We start from the raw sequence: 20,882 nt of genomic DNA on the forward strand, positions 1-20,882 counted from the left end.
ATGTAGCTGCCATCACCAGTGTGTGGATGTGTGGATGACTGGATGTGTAAAGCGCTTTGGGGTCCTTAGGGACGAGTAAAGCGCTTTACAAATGCAGGACATTTACCATTTAACAAGGCTTGGATTGAAAAACAAATACACAACAACTAAAATGTTGAAAGTAAAATCACAATGACTCACGAATCTCATTTTAACTCAATGATATTAAACATAAGAGATTCCTTTTGGAAATGATGGATGGGTGTGTGCTCTAGAGAAGGAATCAAACTTCCTGTCAGCAGCATGCATGATATTATGGGGCTCCATTTACTCCGTGAATATTGGTGAAAGCACCGTTAATGGTATGTAGAGGGTTTAAAGCCATCCTGACAGGTCTGAGTGTCAGACGATAACAAACACATTGTGTATCCCAACAGCACGAGTGTGGATTTAAAAAAGGAGACGATGAAGAATAAAGGAGACCTTACCAGGCAAACTTTATTAATCCACAGCAGTAAACAGTGCCTTCTACTGTCAGTACTAAACTACCTCTGGTACTTCACACCTAGAAAACCAGATAACTTGAATTATATATTAACAAATACCGACATTAGAAACTTAAATAATATCATACAAAGTCTATTCTGAATCTTTCCTGCAGAGGGAGCTGTGCCCCTGCTTTCAATAAGCACAGGCTTGGGTAAATATCTGCTGTTGGACATGCCAGGTTTTATCTTCCATCAGAGTAAATCTGCAGAGTGAATCGAAGTCCAGCGTCCGGCTCGTTTATCGTGCTGGTTCAACTGCAGGAGCACACACACACACACACACACACACACACACACACACACACACACACACAGTGTTGTTAGTTTGGATGAACCTCACAATAATCAAAGAAACAAAAGAAGACTTACTGTACGAGGAGATGTCTATCTCTTCCGGCAGCTCGCCGATGTTCACCTCGAAGCGGTCCTGGACGTCGTTGAGCGTGCGGGCGTCACCTTCATCAGACACAAATGTGATGGCCAGGCCTTTCGTTCCAAACCTGCCTGCTCGAGCAACCTACACCAGGACACCAGAGCAGCGGACCACATTACTCAGTCAGGATCAGACTACATGTACAGGTCATCATCATCATCTTTATTTATAAAGCACTTTAAAAACAACCACAGCTGACACAAAGTGCTGTACATTGGAACTGTAAAATAAAATTACATGAGATATAAGTAAAAACCAAATAAAAGAAGAGTGAAATCATTAAATAACTACTTCAATTACAAGAGAAACTAAGAGGTTAAAAGCCAAGGAATAAAAGTGGGTTTTAAGACGTGATTTAAAAGTGGACAGTGAAGGGGCCTCTCTAACGTGCACGGGCAAATTATTCCATAATTTTGGAGCCACAATAGAGAAGGCCCCGCCCCCTCTGAGCTTCCTCCTGGATCTCTCCAGGAGCAGCTGGTCAGCTGACCTGAGAGACCGACAGGGTATGTGGGGATGAAGAAGCTCAGAGAGGTAAGGCGGGGCAAGACTATGAAGGCATTTAAAAACAAACATAAGAAGTTTAAAATTAACTCTAAAAGACACAGGCAGCCAGTGCAGAGAGGCGAGCACGGGGGTTATATGCTCTCTTTTACAAGTTCCTGTTAGGAGTCGTGCAGCCGCATTTTGAACCAGCTGCAGACGTGAGAGCAACGACTGACTGACCCCCACATAAAGTGAGTTACAGTAGTCCAGGCAGGAAGAAATAAAAGCATGGATCACTGTTTCAAGATGCTGCCTCGAAAGAAAAGATTTTACTCTTGCCAGTCGCCTTAAATGATAAAAACTGGACTTCACCACTGCTCTGATTTGGTTGTCCAATTTAAAATCACTGTCCAACTTAAAACCAAGGTCAGTAACAACAGGTTTAAAATAAACTTCCAGGGATCCTAAAACACCAGAGGAGGACTCACAGGGACCACTGGGTCCAAACACCAACAACTCTGTTTTCTTTTCATTAAAATTTAAAAAGTTTAGAGCCAACCAAGCTTTAATTTCATCTAGACATGTCAAGAGAGGTTGATTGCAGCACAGTAGGGCAAACTAATCACAGGATAAGTATGAGACGATACAGTATGTCTTTGATAGAAGCCCTCTCCGTGTTCTCATCATTCTGGTATATTAATGTTAGTGAATAAATGCTGTCCCAGAGTATTTGATCTGCCTTTTCTACCCGTGTTTGTCCTATGAAGTCTTCCTTCCAGCCTGGGTGCAGGACAGAGACCCTCCTCTTGGAATAAGCTGCTACCTGCTCAGCTGATTATAACATTAATAAATGCCTCACACCTGTGTCTATCTAATAAAGAGCTCAGATTCCTCAGTATCTCCTTAAATATGTGTTTCTACATCATCAAGTCACAAATATGACCTTGTGCAGCTTTCACATATATTTCTATCACTCTGTTAGCCTGTCGGGTGAACAACACATGGATAGTCTCACCCTGTGAAGGTAAGTGTCAGAGTCTTCTGGCATGTCATAGTTGAAGGCAATATTGACTCTCTCGATGTCCATCCCTCGTCCAAACAGGTTGGTGGCCACCAGGATCCGCCTCTGGAAGTCCTTGAACTGCTGGTAGCGAGACAAACTACAGAGGACAATAAGTGAAGCTGTGTGTCACATATCCTCACATTGAAGGTTTCATTATGTGTGCATTGGGCTGCTGATCAACATCCCCACAGTACTGTGCAAATGTCCCCACTCATGTCTTTACATTTCTTTCTTCCAATGACACAGAGCTTGGAAGTTTTGAAGTGGTCTTGAGTGACAGCTCTCCAGCTTCCTGAAAGACTTTCAAAGTGTTTCTTGGACATCGGCTTTTTTTGAGTGTATTTATGGGAGTTTTGGTCACCGACATCAGTCAGACATGATGCTGGATGAGAAGGGCTGGCTCGTAGTCTCCACTTTAATTTATCCCATAGGTGTTTGTGACAGGGTTTCTGGCCCAGCTGCAGGGGAGGGGTGGAGCAGTGCTTAGAGGAGGCTGAAGGCCACAGCTGTTCCTCATTGTTCCACCTTGTCTTTCCCTATTTAAGTAGCAACATGAGTGTAGAGAGAGGAAGACGCAGAGAGAGGAGGAGCTGAGTCATGTGTTCTGTCAGGCAGAGCGAAGAACTCAGTCAAGTTCTTCCACATCAAAGCTGCTTATTTATGTGGAGCTCGCTTTGTGGACTTGTTGATTATCTGACAGCAGGACCACAACATGTGGTCAACATTGTGTCTGACAGGGTGATCGTCAACACGGGCACCACAAGGGACTGTCCTCTCCCCTTTCCTCTTCACCATCTACTCCACAGACCTTTTGTTTTCAGATGATCCTGCAGTGGTTGGATGCATCAGTGAGGGTGATGAGTATTGGGCTGTAGTCGAGCAGAATCATCTGCAACTCAGCGTAGCAAAGACCAACGGATTGAGGAGGACCGGGACCTGTGACCCCTGTTTCAATCCAGGGGTCGATGTGCAGGACTATAAATGCCTCAGAGTACACCTGATAATAAACTGTAGTGGGTTAGAAACACCACTGCACTCTACAGGAAGGGCCAGAGTCGTGTCTGAGGTCTTTCAACATCTGTCGGACAACACACAGGTGTTTGAGTCTGCTGTGGCCAGCGCCATCCTCTGTGCTGTTGCATGCTGGGACAGCAGGTTGAGGGTTTCAGATGCCAACAGACATCCTGTCACTCGTACAGTTTCCTCAAATTCTTGTGAAGGACCCAATGCACACTATGCTAATATTTGTGGTCATCAATATGTATGGAAAGGACCAGGAGGTCCAACAGGGAGTGCCTACAGCCATCGGTAAAACAAAGGAGAGTGATGTTGTGGGGATGGAGCTAGACTTTAATAAGGTGGTGTCTGAGAGGCGGATGCTGTCCAAGGTCAGGACAATGCTGGACCTCCCACCCACTCATGATGAGCTGGTCAGTCACTGAGAGACTAAGACTACCCATAATGCACCACTAAAGGACACAGGAAGTCTCTCTCCATCCTCTACAGTGAAAATAAAGTTTCACAGTAAAATGTCAGTTATATATATTTAATCTCTGTAATATTCTGGATATTTACAGTTGAGTTATTTTATAATGGAGCTAAATCCTGATGGTAAATGGTTCTTATAGAGCGCCTTTCTACTCTGAGCGCTTTACACAACGTGCCTCATTCACACAAGCATTTTCTTCTACGCTGTGTCCATGTAAGTGCTTACACACTGCCAATGCACTAAAACATACCTGGATATAAAAACACACACAGGACAGTCATGGCCTCCCCAAACCTTTGACTGTCCTTTGGGAAGCCTGGAGAAGCCTGGAGAAGCCTGGAGAAGCTCCTGAGTATTCCTGAAGGAAGCTGTCTCAGAGAGATCCGACTGTGGTTTAATGTACCGTATTTCCTTTTACGGTATGTTTGCACGTTTCAATATATGACAGCACCATTGCCTTAACAATGGTTGGCTCAAGACTTTTGCACAGCACTGCATCTTGGAGCACACAAGACTATAAGAACTAATGCTTTACCTAATATAAAGAATGACCTCACTTACCAGTTAAAGTTATGTTTGCGATGGTATAATCATCACAACGCATTAATTTAACAAAATAAAAGTCAGAGTGTAAAAAATAAAAGCCTCCTGCTTCCTTCTTCATAATATTATTATATAGTAGAAATAAAGATGTGGGGTCCTTACTTTACAAAATAAAGTACCAACTGTTGTTGTGATTTGGTGCTATATAAATAAAACAGAGAGACTGCAGCTGCATGAAGTTCACTGTCAGCTGAAAGTGATTACGTTTCCTAAAGGGTCACGCTGAGCTTGTTATCCTGATGAAAACATGGCAGTTCAGTGTTATCTGCAGTAATAAAAGAGTAACAAACATTCATGGCGTCACCGCTCTCCGTTACCGTTCCTCCTGAGGCATCCCTCGATGGATGGCAATCGCTGGAAAGTTCTGCTCCACAAGCAGCTGAGCCAGAGCTACACAACGCTGGACGGACTTCACAAAGATCACCACCTGAGCAGCACAGCGACACGATTGATTGATTGAATCTTTATTTTGAACATGTTAAAAAAGTACAACAACATAGAATTAAAAGAGACAAATAAACAAAGCAAAACAAAAAGAAAACGAGCAACCACAACTACAAATAACTTTCATGTTCAAAAAGGAAGAAGCATGAGCTTATTTAATCCCACCCCTTTTCCACTATCTAGTAATCAATAGACTACAGAAATACCTCCTTGCAATTACATTATATGTCATGTGTATTTTTTTTTATTATTATTATTATTATTTTTTTTTTTTATATACACATATATGTTTCTATCTATCCATACATACGTATATACACATACGCACATATACACATTTTCAATAACCCCATTAACACCTCAAAGGATACACAACCTACAGATATATATATACCCACACCAACATACCCGTGCACCCGCACACACATGAAAATATTAGACAAGAACACCCTATCAAATCTCTACCTCCTCCCTGTACCCTGTAAAAACCATCTCCTTAAACCGCTTTTTAAACTGCGCCATGCTCGGCTTTATATCTTTACTTAGTCTGTTCCACAGTTTCACTCCACACACAGAGATGCAAAAACTTTTAATGTTGTATGGATACGAAGATGTTTTAAATTTAATTCCCCCCTCAGATTGTATCCCTGTTCCCTTTTAGAAAACATTTTTAGAATATTGTCAGTAAGCAGGTTATTTATTGCTTTATATATAATGTGTGCAGTGAGAAAATGAACCAGATCTGTGAATGTTAGAGTTTTTGATTTTAAGAATAGTGGATTTGTATGATCTCTGTAACCAGTTTTATGGATTATCCTTATGGCCCTTTTTTGTAATATAAAGATTGATGATAGCGAACATTTAAAAGTATTGCCCCACACCTCTGCACAGTAATTCAAATACGGTGCAATCAGGGAACAATAGAGAATGTGGAGTGATGTGTTTTACTTTACTCAGGATTGAAACACTTCTTGAAATTTTGTTATGTATATGATTTATATGAGACTTCCAGTTTAATTTATCATCTATAATCACACCAAGAAACTTATGTTCAAGTACGCTTTCAATTTCCACACCATCTATATGAATCTGCACTTGTGCATTTCTAAGGGAATTCCCACAATCACTCAGCTACAGTGGACATTAAGTCCTGTCGGCTTCCTGTGTGTGTCTGTTTCACTGTGTGCGTCTGTTTCACTGTGTGTGTCTGTTTCACTGTGTGCGTCTGTTTCACTGTGTGCGTCTGTTTCACTGTGTGTGTCTGTTTCACTGTGTGCGTCTGTTTCACTGTGTGCGTCTGTTTCACTGTGTGCGTCTGTTTCACTGTGTGCGCCCCTCGTCTGCACTGGGAGACAATCGATCATTAACAGCTATTTATTACTTTACTCTAAGTAGAATCAAAAGTTTTCATGTAGAGTAACACCAGGACAAAAGAGACAGAGAAGCAGGACAGCACCGTCAGCCATGCTTTTTGACACTCACTAGCGCTCGACTCGTTTCAGTGACAAGCTCGTTGTTAGTTAGTTAGTTAGTTAGTTAGTTAGTTAGTTAGTTAGTTAGTTAGTTAGTAGTTATGACGCTGCTTTCCTGTTAGTTTCCTCCACGTTCTGTTAACTCTGCTGCTGACACGGTAAAGACAGAATCCACTGAACTGTTGGCTGATATCTGACATAAATACTGGGTGGGCGCACCCCTCACTCTGGTGGACCCTCACATACTCACATGATAAAGTATATTGTTTCCCTCGCTCCCTCACACTGAAGCACAGTAAGGCCTTGAAGAGGACCATTATACTTTTCTGTCTGTGCACACATACTGTACATATCTTATTAAGTATTTCTTTAACTGTGAATGTGAGGAGATGTCCTCTGGCACACAGCCTAACCCTTCTTTCTGAGAGGTGTAGCCAATCAGAAGAAGAATAGAGCCTGGTTTCAGGAAGTTGATGAGCTGAGGGGTTGCACACAAGTAGTATAAATAACACTTATTTTGCTTCTCTAGCAGGACCCACAGTAACATGCTTGTAAGACATGAACATAAAACGCAGCGATCTAATCCCCATCAACAGAAAAGCAAACAGACAAAACAAAAATGTCCACGGGGGGGTTAGGCTGTGGGGAAGGTGTGGTGTGGGTACCTGATTGAACTCTAGTGCGTCCAGGAGATCGAAGAGCTTTCTGTTTTTCTCGTTATCCTTCAGCTTGACGTAGTACTGCTGCAGCCCATGCAGAGTCAGCTTGGTTTCGTCATCTACAAAGATTTCCATCGGCTGGTCCGGCCGGAGTTTGAAAGGGAGGCAAGATTCAGGGAAGAGCACACAAAGAGAACAGCAAACATAAGACAGTGGAAGTGAAAAGGAAGCAGTGAGGAAACACACACACACAGGTGTGTTTTCATATCTCTGTGGGGACATCTTATTGACATAATGCTTTCCTAGCCCCTTACCCAAACCATCAAAGATGAATGCCTGACCCTCAGCCTAAACCGAACCATGACCGAACTGTGACCTAACCATGACCTCGCACTAAAACAAGATTTTGAGCCTCAACAATCCCTTCTAATTTGTGGGGACGGGAACTTTGTCCCTATAAGAGCTGTTAGTCCCCACAAGTATAGTAAAGCTCCACTTTTTGGTCCCCAGAAAGACAAGTAAACACACACACACACACACACACACTTCTTTCTTGTGACTTGGATTTATGGAGGCTGAACATCGACTTTGTTACCCACTGTTCCAGCAGGCGGAGGAGAGGTGGAGGTGTGGAGGGAACGGGAAGAGGCATGGCAGATGAAAGTGAAGAGGCGTATTTACATCTTGCATGAACTTTCTGCAGACTGGACGGATCTCTTTACTCAGGGTGGCGCTGAACATCATGACATGCTTCTCGTGGGGAGTCATACGGAAAATCTCTTGGACATCTCTGCGCATGTCTAAGGAAGAGACATTATTTACAGTGTAAACTCATCTCGATGCAGTGACAGATTAATGATGACTGAAGGCCCTTTCACATATGCACGCCTGCACTCTGAAACCCATTTGTGTCTATTGTTTGTGCCACACAATAATGATTTCCCGCTGCACCGAGCACAGCACAGCACATGCACACTTGTGACGTATTTTTGTGCGAGGAACAGAAACGAAGAGTAGTGCTGCGCTGAGTTCAACCACATGATGAAGGAGAACATTCTGTATCAGAGTTTGGTGAACTGTTTGCTGCAGGTTCTGCAGACCTCAGAGAGAAGCGGTGTTGTGGAAGCGACACACTCTTCACCAGCTGGGATAAACAACGTTTTCTTCTTTATGAACCAGCGACACATGTTTTTATCAACATTTGAACATAATATGACACAAACTCGTCAGAGAGACACGTTTGGAAATGACAAGCAGTGAGTGCAGCGCACGGCCCTTCAAAAGAAAACATTTTTGCTTCACTTGTCAAAAACACCAAGAAATCTATGACATCACATTTGAAACAATTAATTCTTAGAGTCCTGACAGGGACTAGAAAGAGAGAGCAGATTTCTCCTGTTTTGGGTTCCTGTTAAATCCAGAATTCAAAATCCTGCTCCTCACATACAAGGTCTTAAATAATCAGGCCCCATCTTATCTTAATGACCTTGTAGTACCATATCACCCTATCAGAGCACTTCGCTCTCGCTCTGCAGGCCTACTTGTTGTTCCTAGAGTATTTAAAAGTAGAATGGGAGGGAGAGCCTTCAGTTTTCAGGCCCCTCTTCTGTGGAACCAGCTTCCAGTTTGGATTCAGGAGACAGACACTATCTCTACTTTCAAGATTAGGCTTCAAACTTTCCTTTTTGCTAAAGCATATAGTTAGGGCTATGGCTGAGCCATATTATACCGTTCATGGTAATACCGGTACAATGTTAGGCAACGATAAGAAAATAAAATATTGGGACAGAATATGGGTAAAACGCACATGCGCAGTGTCTTTGTTTTCATGCGCACATGGCCGATTGTCGAGTGAAATGGATGAACCAGAACTGGTTTGTAAAAATGCTGAAACTTCAGTGATGTGGAACTGGTTTGGTGTTCGTCCATCAGATACACAACAAAGCACATTTTTTTGTAGAACATGCAAGCGGGTCGTCGTTATTACCGTATTTGTCGGTCTAAGGTGCTCGTAAATCTGGGAGTAATCTGGGTCCTAAACTCCATCCGTTTCAGGTCCCAAAGTCAAACGAACACTGCGGTATCACTGAGAGTTAAAAACTGTCTAAATTCTTTCATCTTTAATAAAATGATCAGCGTTGCTGCTTTTCCAGGTGTAACAATTAAGTTTAACATCCAGGCCTCCATGAAAACAGAATTTATTACATTTAACAGAGTTAGAAGTTAGCAGGAAGCTAGCGGAAGTTAGCTCGCTAGTTACCTAAGCATGATATAGCAATTTCTGACTGAAAAAATTCAAACGTACAGCTCTGCTGTCACTTCCAACATAAATGAAGACAGAAAACTAAACAGCAGAGACGTTTGTAGGGTTACTGAAGTTGGGCTAGCTGGTAGATAATGATGTGCTACGTGATTGCTAGCGACACAGCTATGTTAGCATAACAAGCACAGTGAAGCTGCAGGATGAACGCTAACTTTTTTCCACTCGATAAAAGTTAACGTGAGGGTTCCTGATGGTTAGAGACAAATGCAATCACATGGTAGGATGCTGTAAAGGACCAAACTTCAGTCAGGAGAACAACTGAGATAATCCATCCACAATACGAGGTTAGTACTGCAACAACATGGGAACAGAGCAGCTGCAGAGGATTCAGCATTAATGAATCAATGGTACAGAAGTGGAGGAAGCAAGAAGAATGAGTTGAATAAAGTTTGATTTATCTGACTGCTTTGTTTCACTTAATGTGTCTTATAATCTCGTGCACCTTATGGTCTGAAAAATACATATTAGACTTGTTTATTTGGCACACTGCAGTTTAATGTAGCAAAGCTCCTTTATTTTAACTTCAGTGGATATTATACATGGTTATGCTCAGGATATGTCAGCACATTTCTACTGGAAATGCCTTTTGGTTAAACATTCAGCAAGGAATTTGCATTTGCACTGTTAAATTTTTATGTAGCTTTAATGCACATAAAAAAACAGCTGCTTGTTTAAGTGAAAATAAATGGATGTTCTTTTTGCACTAGTAAAGTTGTGGAGTTGTATTTTGTCTCGCATTAACTATAACGTCAGTTATATCGTTATCACAAATTTTCAAATATATATCGTGATAAATATTTTCTTCCATATCGCCCTGCTCTAGTTAGGGCTGGACCAGGTGACCCTGAATCCTCCCTTAGTTACGCTGCAATAGACGTAGTCAGCTGGGGGATTCCCATGATGCATTGGGTGTTTCTTCTTCACTCACTATGTATTAACAGACCTCTCTGCATTGAATCATATCTGTTATTAATCTCTGTCTCTCTTCCACAGCATGTCTTTATCCTGTCTTCCTTCTCTCACCCCAACCAATCACAGCAGATGGCCCCGCCCCTCCCTGAGCCTGGTTCTGCTGGAGGTTTCTTCCTGTTAAAAGTGAGTTTTTCCTTCCCACTGTCGCCAAAGTGCTGCTCATAGGAGGTCATTTGATTGTTGGGTTTGTCGCTATGTCCTTGAGTTATCACTTCACAAATTTGCGTGTCCAGGCCGCCCGCCTAGCAGGGTTACGACAATAAAAGTAGCAGTTGTCATCAAAATAAAAGCAACAAAGTCATGCTGCATTTGTTTGCAGATGTTGGTTTGAATGTTATCTCATCCTCTTCTTTGTTTCTTGGTTTTAGACACTGGCACATATTTGGATCTGACTTCTCTTTAAAAAGTGGGTTGTGCCACTTACCAAGCTGCTCGAGCATCTTGTCACACTCATCCAGGATGAAATGTTTGATGTGACGCAAATTGAGCGTCTTGCTGCGCGTCAGTGCCAGGATTCTGCCTGGTGTTCCCACCACAATATGAGGAGAGTTTTTCTTCAGCTCCTCTTCATCCTTCTTTATAGACAGCCCTCCAAAGAACACTGCCACCTGCAGGAAAACAAGCGTACATCATACTGTTTGAGCTGGGAGAAACCGATGCATGAGTTCAAGCTGCTTTACCTTAACAGTGGGCATGTACTTTGAAAATCTCTCATATTCCTTGCTGATCTGAAACGCCAGCTCTCTGGTATGGCACATCACCAGGACAGAGACCTGCACATAACAATGGCAAAGATTAAGATATAGTACCAACTTAATTCACTATGGGATGTATTTACTGCACTATGGTGCTTGACAACACGATGCATCTGTAAATCTGAATGTAACTGTGCTTTTTTCCCTGCACACTACTGCAAGTCTTTCGTTCAAACTCAAACAGCCCAAAACTCTTTACCGAGCGTTCTGCGGATGGTAGTAATTAAGAGTGACTCAAACATTTTTCTCTCATCTGGATGTTAGCAGTTGGCCAGTCAGGGGTTGTGAAAAGCCCTAATCACAACATCATGGAGTCAACTGACTCTAAAAGTCGGCATTTTACACAAAAGACACAACACAATATCTCGAGTTTGCTTTCAGATTTGTTTATGAGCCTGTTTATCTGGATATGAAGGCTCCACAAGTACAGAGCAAATGTGCTCATTAGCTAAAAATCAGCTGTAAGTAGAATCTAAAATGAAAATAAATGCAGCAATTAAATGACAGTTGTTACAATATAATAAAACTTTTAGCTCTGTCCTGGCTGCTACACCTCACCTGGCCGGTGATGGGGTCGAGCTGCTGTAGGGTGGCAAGAACAAACACGGCTGTCTTCCCCATCCCAGACTTGGCCTGACAGAGCACATCCATGCCCAGGATTGCCTGAGGGATGCATTCATGCTGAACTGGAAGGAGAACACATGAGCAGGAGAATTTCAGCTCATTCAGGAAGCAGCAACCAGAAACCAGTACTCAAGCCGTTTCTTTCACTCCCAGTTCAATGCAAAGTTACCTTTAAAATTATTATTTCACAAAGCTCTCTGTGGTTTGCCCTCCAGTATACTTTCACAGAGTCAGAGCTCTCAGCTCTTTGCACATCTCTGAACTGTTCCCAGACTTATGTCTACGGCTGCTTTCAGCATCTGTGGTCCTGTTCTTTGGAGCAAGCTGCCTGCTGACCTCAGGTAGGTTACAGTGGCTTACAAAAGTATTCGTCCCCTTGAACTTTCCCACATTTTGTCACATTACAGACACAAACATGAATCAGTTTTATTGGACTTCCACGTGAAAGACCAACACAAAGTGGTGACACGTGAGAAGTGGAACCAAAATCATACATGATTCCAACATCTTTTACAAATAAATAACTGCAAAGTGGGGTGTGCGTAATTATTCAGCCCCCTGAGTCAATACTTTGTAGAACCAGCTTTTGCTGCAGTTGCAGCTGCCAGTCTTTTAGGGTCTGTCTCTACCAGCTTTGCACATCTACAGACTGAAATCTTTGCCCATTCTTCTTTGAAACAGCTCCAGCTCAGTCAGATTAGATGGACAGTGTTTGTGAACAGCAGCTTTCAGATCTTGCCACAGATTCTCGATTGGATTTAGACACCAGACAGGTCAGGGATAAAGTTATTGAGACATTTAAAGCAGGCTTAGGCTACAAAAAGATTTCCCGAGCCTTGAACATCCCACGGAGCTCTGTTCACGCCATCATTCAGAAATGGAAGGAGTAGGGCACAACTGTAAACCTACCGGATGCCAGTGTGGTGTAATTAAAGCACGGCAGAACCGCAGATCTGTGTTTTGAGCCATTTTTATTCAACATTTGTCAAACCACCACAACCCCACCAACCCCTGAGTCCCCATGTTTAAACATGGCGGGCTTGACTGTGGATGCCGTGCAGGTGCATCCGCACAGCACCGCAGTCCACGGCCCACCACATAGACCTACACAGATTTTTATCTTCTGTGTTCAGCACATCGAGTTTGAGCGTAATGAAATGTGTTATGTGACTAAAATTACCGTTGCCAACACACCAACACACCACAGCTCTGTTAAAGGAGGAACTGGCATTAATCTTTATCAGACGCTTCAAATACAGAGAAGATAAAAACGTGAATAAAATCAGGTTGTACCAGTTCCCAATTTTCCTCCTGGCACCAGTTACTCACCCTCAGACGGATGTTCAAACCCACAATCCACTATGGCTCTCAGCAGTTCAGGTTTCAGTAGAAAGTCTCTGAATCCAGAGGAGTGAATGGACACATAGGAGCCCTTCACCCCCTCCTTCCTTATCGACATGTCACTTGCACCTCCAACATCTCCAACCCCTCCGGCCTCCACCTCATCATCCTCATAGTCCAACAGCTCGTTATCTACGTCGTTTTCTGTCATCCTGACCCTGCTGCGAAACGAGAAAAACAAATGTGGTGTATGAAACTTCAGGAACAAAGAGCTTTTAAACTTTCGCAGTGCTAGAAGGTTCAACATGGCCAAAGTTTTAATTATTGGAGTCAGCATGTGTGCAAATAAGAGCCAGCAGCTTAGACTTCAGAAGGTTGGGCTTTAACCGAGGTCTCCAAGTCCATAGGAAAAACGCAGGACATCATTCCATAAATGCAGCGTATAAATGAATGACACACATGTGCAGCTCATCACTGTTTCAGAGAAGAAGCTTTTCTATTTTTACTAAACAAACTATAAACAGAGAAAAAATGCAGAGAATAAAAAAGATTCTCCACCCTCCTCAAAAAATACATAAAAATTAGAGAAGAAAACAAATACGCAGAAAAATGTCAACAATGTTGAGAAATGATAAATTGATTTTTAGGCATTTAGCCATGTAGAGATAACTACTATGAACCGCTCGAGTTGAAACAGAGCAGTAGAATGGGGGAAAGCTGATTTTTACTGACTTTGAACACACCTCTGTAAACCCTAAATTGATTATTGGCGCTACAGGGCGCCAATAATCAATTTAGGGTTTACAGAGAATTGTCCAATAAAAGAGAAAATATCCATGAAGTGCTTTGTTGATGCTAAACTGCTTAGCTACTTGCAGACATGCATCATAACAAAACAGAAGATAAATGAAGTGGGCTTACAGACGCAGGAGAGCACACCAGGTGCCAGTCCTGTCCGCCAACAACACAACAGCAACAACATCCTCACAACTGGATAACAGAAGCTTGGAAACCGTTACCTGGTTTGATGAGTCTGCTACAGCGCTCGCATGGGAGGGTCAGAATTTAGCACAAACAACATGAGTGTATATAAATACATACTTTATTTATCCCACATGTTTGTGTTACAGCAGCATGATTACAAATAGGGCTGCCACGATTAGTCGACTATCAAAATCATCGACGACTGATTTAATAGTCGACGCGTCGTTTGAAGCTTTGTAAGATCCCAAAAGACGCAGGAATAAGTAGTAGGATTTAAGAGTGTAATAACGGACTGAAACAGAAGATGGCAGCACTGCATGTACAAGGATGCCAGCTGCCGTTAAACCCCGAAGAAGAAGAAGAAGCTGTGTCCCAGAATTCAGGGGCCGCATCCTTCGGAGGCCGCATTTGTGAAGGCTTTCCAAATTCAAAGACTTCTGCAAATGCGGCCGACAAATGCGTCCTACTTTTCCCAGATTTGAAGGATGGGTCGGGCGTATGGCCCAACCTATCCCAGAATTCATAGCACGGCTCAGCCAATTCCAGTTTCCAACAATGGCGGCAGCTAGTTAGTTTTAATATTACTCTTATGTGTATCTGTGTAAACCTCAAATATCTGCTCAGTTTATCAAGACACCACATATTTTCAAAAGCACTCCGACGTTTTCGGAGACGTCTGTTAGCCACTAGCTCGATAGCTAGCCGGGGGCTAGGCTAACTAGAGCCGTGAGGACACCGGACTCCTGGCTAATCGTTTTCAAACCCACCGCCGTCTTTCACTACTCAGGTTAAACATGATATATAAGTCACTTAGAAAACTTAAAAATGTTATTGTTTGGCTTTTTTCAGTATTTTATTTGTTCCTGAGTAAATCGGTTTGGCTGAGATTAAAGTTATAGTTTTTACACAGCTGAATAAACATCAAGCAGACAGCTGATTATCAGAAGTGTGAGATGCTCGAGAATTTACTCCGGTGTCCTGTTATATTTTAGATAGCAAGGAGTTTATTAAACTTCACCGAAACAATCTGCAGATTTCATTAAAATTTAATAAACTATCATCTTGTCTTTATTTTTAGTTAGCACAGACCTTAAACACTTAAAGCTGTAAGCTAATGATAGTTATATAAGAGCAGATGCTGCTGGTGCAATAAGCTGTATGTTTTACGTCCAATGGATGATGATCTGATTAGTCGACTATCAAAATAATGGTTTGTGGCAGCGCTAATAACAAATATGAGTAAAAAATAGTACAATCTACAATAAACAACAGATGAACAACACAGTTATATGAAAGTGCCACAGGTGCCTGTAAGGGTCTTGTACTATACTGATGCTCGATACTTAACCTGCACTCTCTCTCTCTACACACACTTAAAGTAAGACTGACATTGTGTAAGAGAGAATTACAAACTGCATTAATAAATAATATGTACACTATAAATCTAAGTAAAACAGCTCCATGCAGGTGCAATACAAAAATATGTAGCTGACTGGTGTGTTCACAGAAAGAAGAATTATGGTGGGTGGGGGAATCAGTGGGAGGAGCTCTGCTGTCTCCAAACTGTGGAGTAGAGCGGATGTGATGGATTATCCTTGATGGAGATGAGTGTGACCTCTGACCCTCACTGACTCAAACGCCTCCAAATTCTGACCAAAGATGCTTCCAGCCTTTTGGATCAGTGTTTAAGTCTTGCTGGCAGTGATGCTGCCCCTTCAGCAGACAGCAGCAGAATAGACGCACTCTCTACCACAGGATGTTAGAAGATCTCCAGCATCTTGCTGCACACATTAAAGGATCTGAGCTTCCTTAGAAAGTAGAGTCTGCTCATCCCCTTCTTGTACACAGCATCACTGTTGGGCCTTCAGTCCAATCTGTCATTCAGGTGACTGTGGTAACCCAGTATTACTAACCACCACATCAGACAGGTTGGCCCACAGCCGTACAAACTGAGGCCTCTCAGACAGATAGTGAGGAATACAGGAGACAGCAGAATGGATCCATCCTGGGTTGTATCAGCACCTCGTGGTGTTGCTGTAGTAATGGCCTGGAGGATAATTTCTTGGCATGGTTTGTGGCCCTTAGTATCAAATGAGCATTGCTTAAATGCCACAGCCTGCCTGAGTACTGTTGGTGACCATGTCCACCCCTTTGGGGGATAGCACACCATGTCACAGAGCTCAGATAATCTGAGACTGGTTTTTTGAACATGACAATGAGTTCACTGTACTTAAACGGCCTCCACAATCACCAGATGTCAATCCAATTGAGCACCTTTGGGAGATGGTGACAAATCTGACAAATCTGCAGGAACTGTGTGATGTTATGATGTCCACATAGGCCACAGTCTCTGAGGAAATGTTTTCAGCACCTCGTTGAATTGTTGGTACAAAGAATTCAATCAGTACTAACAAAGTGTACAAAGGTTACAAAGTGTTTTGAGTGAAAGCAGAATACTTAACACCAGTTACTGTCACACTGGAGCCTATCCCAGCTGTCTTAGGGCAATAGGCAGGGTACACCCTGGACAGGTCGTCAGTCTGTCACAGGGCTAACACATAGACACAGATAACCATTCACACTCACGGGCAATTTAGAGTTTCCAGTTAACCTAACCCCACTAACTGCATGTCTTTGGATTGTGGGAGGAAGCCGGGGTACTCAGAGAAAACTCACGCAAACACAGGGAGAACATCCAAACTCCACACAGAAAGACCTGATGGTGGAACTGAACTCAGGACCTTCTTGCTGTGAGGCAACAGTGCTAACCACTGTGCCACCCTGCAAAATTAATTTATTTTGCATAAATGCCAGAATAGTGGTGAGTGTCTAACATGAGGCACCAACTTTTACAGCAGGCTAGAATTTCTCTAAGGACTCCAGTGATGTCCACCACCTCAGTTTGAAAACATGAATCAGTCCACTGTGCTAAAAAACAATTGCCTGGTTTCATTTTGAAGGAATATTCCGGAACTTTTATTTTTATTGTCGCTGAATATTAAATAGCTATAACCACACGCGCAGTTATGTTTTGACTTTTGAAAGTTCAAATCCAGCAATACTGATAAGTCTTTAAGATTTCTTCATCACACTGCAGATCATTACCGACATGAAACTACGGACGCCATAAAACTGGGACCATCCCTGATGTCTGTTATTTACTCGGTCTGATATTACGGCAGCTGACGTAAACACGGCGCACGTGAGTGGCCGTTTTAGCAATAACCGTAAAAGCAAATCCCAAGTATTCTAAACAGCTAGCTGTCATTAGCTCAGCGGCTAACAAACAACTCATCACATGTCACTGGAACATCTCACGGCTCAACATTAAACTTCAGAGAGGTGACAGTCATGTTGCCGCAGGTACTGATAACGTGCACTGCCTACAGTTCTTTTAATAATCGACATACCTTCACTACGAGAGAGAAAAGTCAACGTCTGTTTAAAGTAAAGCGCGATTGTTAGCGCGTCACAATGACGTGTAAAATGCGACGGACAACCAACCGCTGTAGGACCCGACGGTGTGTAACCATGCAGGTGCCAGGCTGAAAGTAACAACAGCGAGTCTTTGCTATAAACCGCGTCTTGTTTAGATTGCCAACCCTGTAAAGACATTAAACGGTAAGTCATCAAAGTGTTTTGTTAAAGCTGAAAGCTGACGACGAAAGCTGAACACATCGTTAGTTGACAGTTGCGGATTTCATCGATCTTCACGTGTTCAAGTGCCACGCGCGGTGTTTTGCTCTAGCGAGTGTTAGACAACAAAACAACATTACCGCTTTAACTTATTTTGGAAGGTAAGCTCTAAAATATGAATCGACAAAGCAAAATAAGTCACTATACATTTTTTATTCGATTCTATTTTACAGTTATTAATGGTATCAAAATGTATAACAATAATACTTTGCATGAAACAGAGATGTCGTGTTTTGGTGGGGGTCCGAACTTCTGCCCAGAGTGTGGGAATGTTCTTCCTCTCCCAGGAATAGCGGACGTAGTGTGCTGCCCCGGCTGCTCCTTTAGGATCCCTGTGTCAGGTAAATTCCATATCAGAGTTTATGTGTGAGCATGAGCAGCAGAGAATTTGCTGCTATCTCACTTTTTGTTTTTCTCATTTCGCTTCCATCTTGATATTCCTGTGATATTTATACAGCCTGTACAAATGAAACGGCAGAGCAGCTATCTGAGAGCGATCTGCTGTCCATCTTTGGATCATTTTAGTTTCTTGCAGCAAGTGATTGTATTTTTATAAGCTCAATAGTATTGTGGCAAACGGATTCACTCACTCATCCAATCACTGAATTTGGTGTTTCAATCACTTCCATGGTCACAGGTGAATAAAATTCAATTCAATTCAATTCAGTTTTATTTATATAGCGCCAAATCACAACAAAAGTCGCCTCAAGGCGCTTCATAGATACAGAGAAAAACCCAACAATCATATGACCCCCTATGAGCAGCACTTTGGCGACAGTGGGAAGGAAAAACTCCCTTTTAACAGGAAGAAACCTCCAGCAGAACCAGGCTCAGGGAGGGGCGGGGCCATCTGCTGTGATTGGTTGGGGGGAGAGAAGGAAGACAGGATAAAGACATGCTGTGGAAGAGAGACAGAGATTAATAACAGATATGATTCAATGCAGAGAGGTCTGTTAACACGTAGTGAGTGAGAAAGTCAAAATCAAGCATCCAGGCATGCAGCCCGCCTCTACAAACATTTGTGAAAGTATGGGTCGCTCTCAGGAGCTCAGTGGGTTCCAGCATGGTAACGTGATAGGATGCCACTTCATGTGGCCTTCAGATTAAATCCGAACAGTGTGTAAAGAGCTTCATGGGATGGGTTTCCGTGACCACCAGCTGCATCCAAGCCTCACATCGCCCAATGCAATGCAAAGTGCTGGATGCAGTGGTGTGAAGCACATGGACTCTAGAGCGGTGGAGACCTGTTCTCTGGATTGATGAATCACGCCTCTTTTTCTGGCTATCCGGTAGATGAGTCTGGGTTTGGTGGTAGCCAGGATAGCGGTTCTTGTCTGACTGCATTGAGCCAAGTCTAAAGTTTGGTGGTGGTGGTGGTGGGGGTTATGGTGTGGGGTTGTTTTTAAGCACTGATAACACATCAGTGAGTGATAAGTGCACAGATGATTTCTTCTCTGCTCATTCAGAGTTCTCGGGTCAGGAGATCTATTCTGCTGTGGTGTTTAACCCTGTGGAGCAGGCGGCTGTGTCTCAGGATGACGAGGACTCTCAAGTAAAGGGTCCTGTGGTGAGTGCTGCCTGTTTGCTGCCTGCTGAGTGTACTGCATGATGCCAACAGCTCTATGTGCTACTAATAAGCTCTCTGCTTCCTGTAGATTGACAGGCGCTGCTCTCGTTGCAACAAAGAGGGTATGATTTACCATACCAGGCAGATGAGGTCTGCAGATGAAGGACAGACAGTCTTTTTCTCCTGCATACACTGCAGGTAATCATCATGAGGTCACCATATGTTGCTGCTGTTGTGATTGTTTGCTCATCGTCTCATTTTGTCACTGTAGGTATCAAGAGAAGGAGGACTCCTAAGAAGAGGGTCCTTTGCATCTCCCCCCTCCTGCTTACTCAGCTATTGTTGAACAGAGCTTACTCTAACCTTTATTTTAAACTTGAGTTTGTACAGTTAGGATTGAACAACATTTAAGTTTATGTGACTGTTGTACAGCTGACCACGTCAATAAAAACTTATTAAAGCAGCATTCCTGTTTTTCTCTTTGGCTGCTTGGATGCACAGCGCTGATATGTAGTCAGCAGAAAGTTGTGTGTGAATAAAATCAATCAAGATTTCAGCAACACCATATTCTTGTCCTGATGGAGCCCCCACTAATCCATGTAACTGCATCAGAACAGGTGAAGCAATATTGAAATGTATCAGCTTTATTTTGTATAGTTTTTTCTTCACTAAATAAACTTTGTATATTGTTTACGTGATCAAAGCAAACAAATGTGTGTTTCCAGCTAAATGTATCCATATTTAATGCCTTTTAGGCTTCTAGTATTAAACCTCTGTCTATGAGCTGACACTGCTCTGTGTCGTGTACACAGCTAACCTGACCTGTTTGGCTGAAGGTTGCAACAGATACAGGAATAATGTCCATAACCAAAGACATCAGTAACAACTCTGAGACCACTTAGGGCACTGAAGCAATCAAGGGTGTAGATTTGGTTTTGGCTTTGGTGGGGACGATGATTCAGCCACCGAACCCTGCTCTGTTTCTTTTTTTTCCTTTTTGTTTTTGCTTCTTATTAAAAAAGAAGAAATATACTTGCCTACATATGATATTCTACCTGCTTTTAAACCATTTAAAATTACAATTCATAGTTTTATATGTGAATTATATAATGTTAAATTACTATTAAACAAATGATTAAGTATTTTAGGCTTTAGTTTACTTCAGTCATATTTCATATAAATCAGGTATCATACAAAAGTAAAAATAGCTTCAAATACAGTCAATAAAAGAATATGACTTTAAAGACTTAACAACATTACTTCAGTTACACCAACATCTCTGACACATCAGCACTAAGGGAACACTGAGTGACCTGCTGGTTTTTGTTCATAAAACTACTCGTCTAAGATTACCACAAAGTCTAAGATCTGTCAGCAACATTATGCAACATTTTAGGCACTATTGCTCCTATCAAATCAGTGAGCTGAGAGTTTTTATTCTAAA

The 20,882-nt window shown here is 42.4% G+C and overlaps 2 protein-coding genes across 5 annotated transcripts; one reads left to right on the forward strand and one right to left on the reverse strand.

Annotated features, from left to right (window-relative positions):
- Nucleotides 1-483: 483 nt before the first annotated feature.
- On the reverse strand, nucleotides 484-17,701 carry ddx39b (DEAD (Asp-Glu-Ala-Asp) box polypeptide 39B). 2 transcript variants are annotated; one of them, XM_085149642.1, is made up of 11 exons: nucleotides 17,586-17,701; nucleotides 13,180-13,412; nucleotides 11,785-11,912; nucleotides 11,152-11,244; nucleotides 10,896-11,079; nucleotides 7,858-7,976; nucleotides 7,183-7,314; nucleotides 4,919-5,028; nucleotides 2,462-2,606; nucleotides 897-1,044; nucleotides 484-782 (listed from the first exon to the last, which is right to left on the reverse strand). In XM_085149642.1, exons 2-11 carry the CDS (start codon nucleotides 13,400-13,402, stop codon nucleotides 766-768), a joined length of 1,299 nt encoding a protein of 432 aa, XP_085005768.1. In that variant the 5' UTR covers nucleotides 13,403-13,412; nucleotides 17,586-17,701; the 3' UTR covers nucleotides 484-765. The 2 variants fall into 2 exon arrangements, with proteins under 2 accessions (XP_085005768.1, XP_085005767.1); XM_085149641.1 differs by lacking the exon at nucleotides 17,586-17,701 and having other exon boundaries at nucleotides 13,180-14,909.
- On the forward strand, nucleotides 17,405-20,458 carry polr1h (RNA polymerase I subunit H). 3 transcript variants are annotated; one of them, XM_085149659.1, is made up of 5 exons: nucleotides 17,405-17,538; nucleotides 18,093-18,212; nucleotides 19,338-19,438; nucleotides 19,527-19,636; nucleotides 19,710-20,458. In XM_085149659.1, exons 2-5 carry the CDS (start codon nucleotides 18,095-18,097, stop codon nucleotides 19,732-19,734), a joined length of 354 nt encoding a protein of 117 aa, XP_085005785.1. In that variant the 5' UTR covers nucleotides 17,405-17,538; nucleotides 18,093-18,094; the 3' UTR covers nucleotides 19,735-20,458. The 3 variants fall into 3 exon arrangements, with proteins under 3 accessions (XP_085005785.1, XP_085005783.1, XP_085005782.1); XM_085149657.1 differs by lacking the exon at nucleotides 17,405-17,538 and adding an exon at nucleotides 17,685-17,796; XM_085149656.1 differs by lacking the exon at nucleotides 17,405-17,538 and adding an exon at nucleotides 17,706-17,972 and having other exon boundaries at nucleotides 19,710-20,452.
- Nucleotides 20,459-20,882: the final 424 nt, after the last annotated feature.

Source organism: Neolamprologus multifasciatus, chromosome 22 (genome assembly GCF_963576455.1).
Source record: "Neolamprologus multifasciatus chromosome 22, fNeoMul1.2, whole genome shotgun sequence".
Lineage (NCBI taxonomy): Eukaryota > Metazoa > Chordata > Actinopteri > Cichliformes > Cichlidae > Neolamprologus > Neolamprologus multifasciatus.

Excerpts from the sequence above, each read along its gene's own strand:
- polr1h (XM_085149659.1), top strand. The coding sequence starts at position 18,095 with ATGTCGTGTTTTGGTGGGGGTCCGAACTTCTGCCCAGAGTGTGGGAAT. Across the intron at positions 18,213-19,337 it reads CTTTAGGATCCCTGTGTCAG|AGTTCTCGGGTCAGGAGATC; the intron begins GTAAATTCCATA and ends CTGCTCATTCAG. Across the intron at positions 19,637-19,709 it reads TTCTCCTGCATACACTGCAG|GTATCAAGAGAAGGAGGACT; the intron begins GTAATCATCATG and ends TTGTCACTGTAG.
- ddx39b (XM_085149641.1), bottom strand. The coding sequence starts at position 13,528 with ATGCTGACTCCAATAATTAAAACTTTGGCCATGTTGAACCTTCTAGCA. Across the intron at positions 11,913-13,179 it reads GTTTGAACATCCGTCTGAGG|TTCAGCATGAATGCATCCCT; the intron begins GTGAGTAACTGG and ends TTCTCCTTCCAG. Across the intron at positions 11,245-11,784 it reads TCGACCCCATCACCGGCCAG|GTCTCTGTCCTGGTGATGTG; the intron begins GTGAGGTGTAGC and ends TGTTATGTGCAG.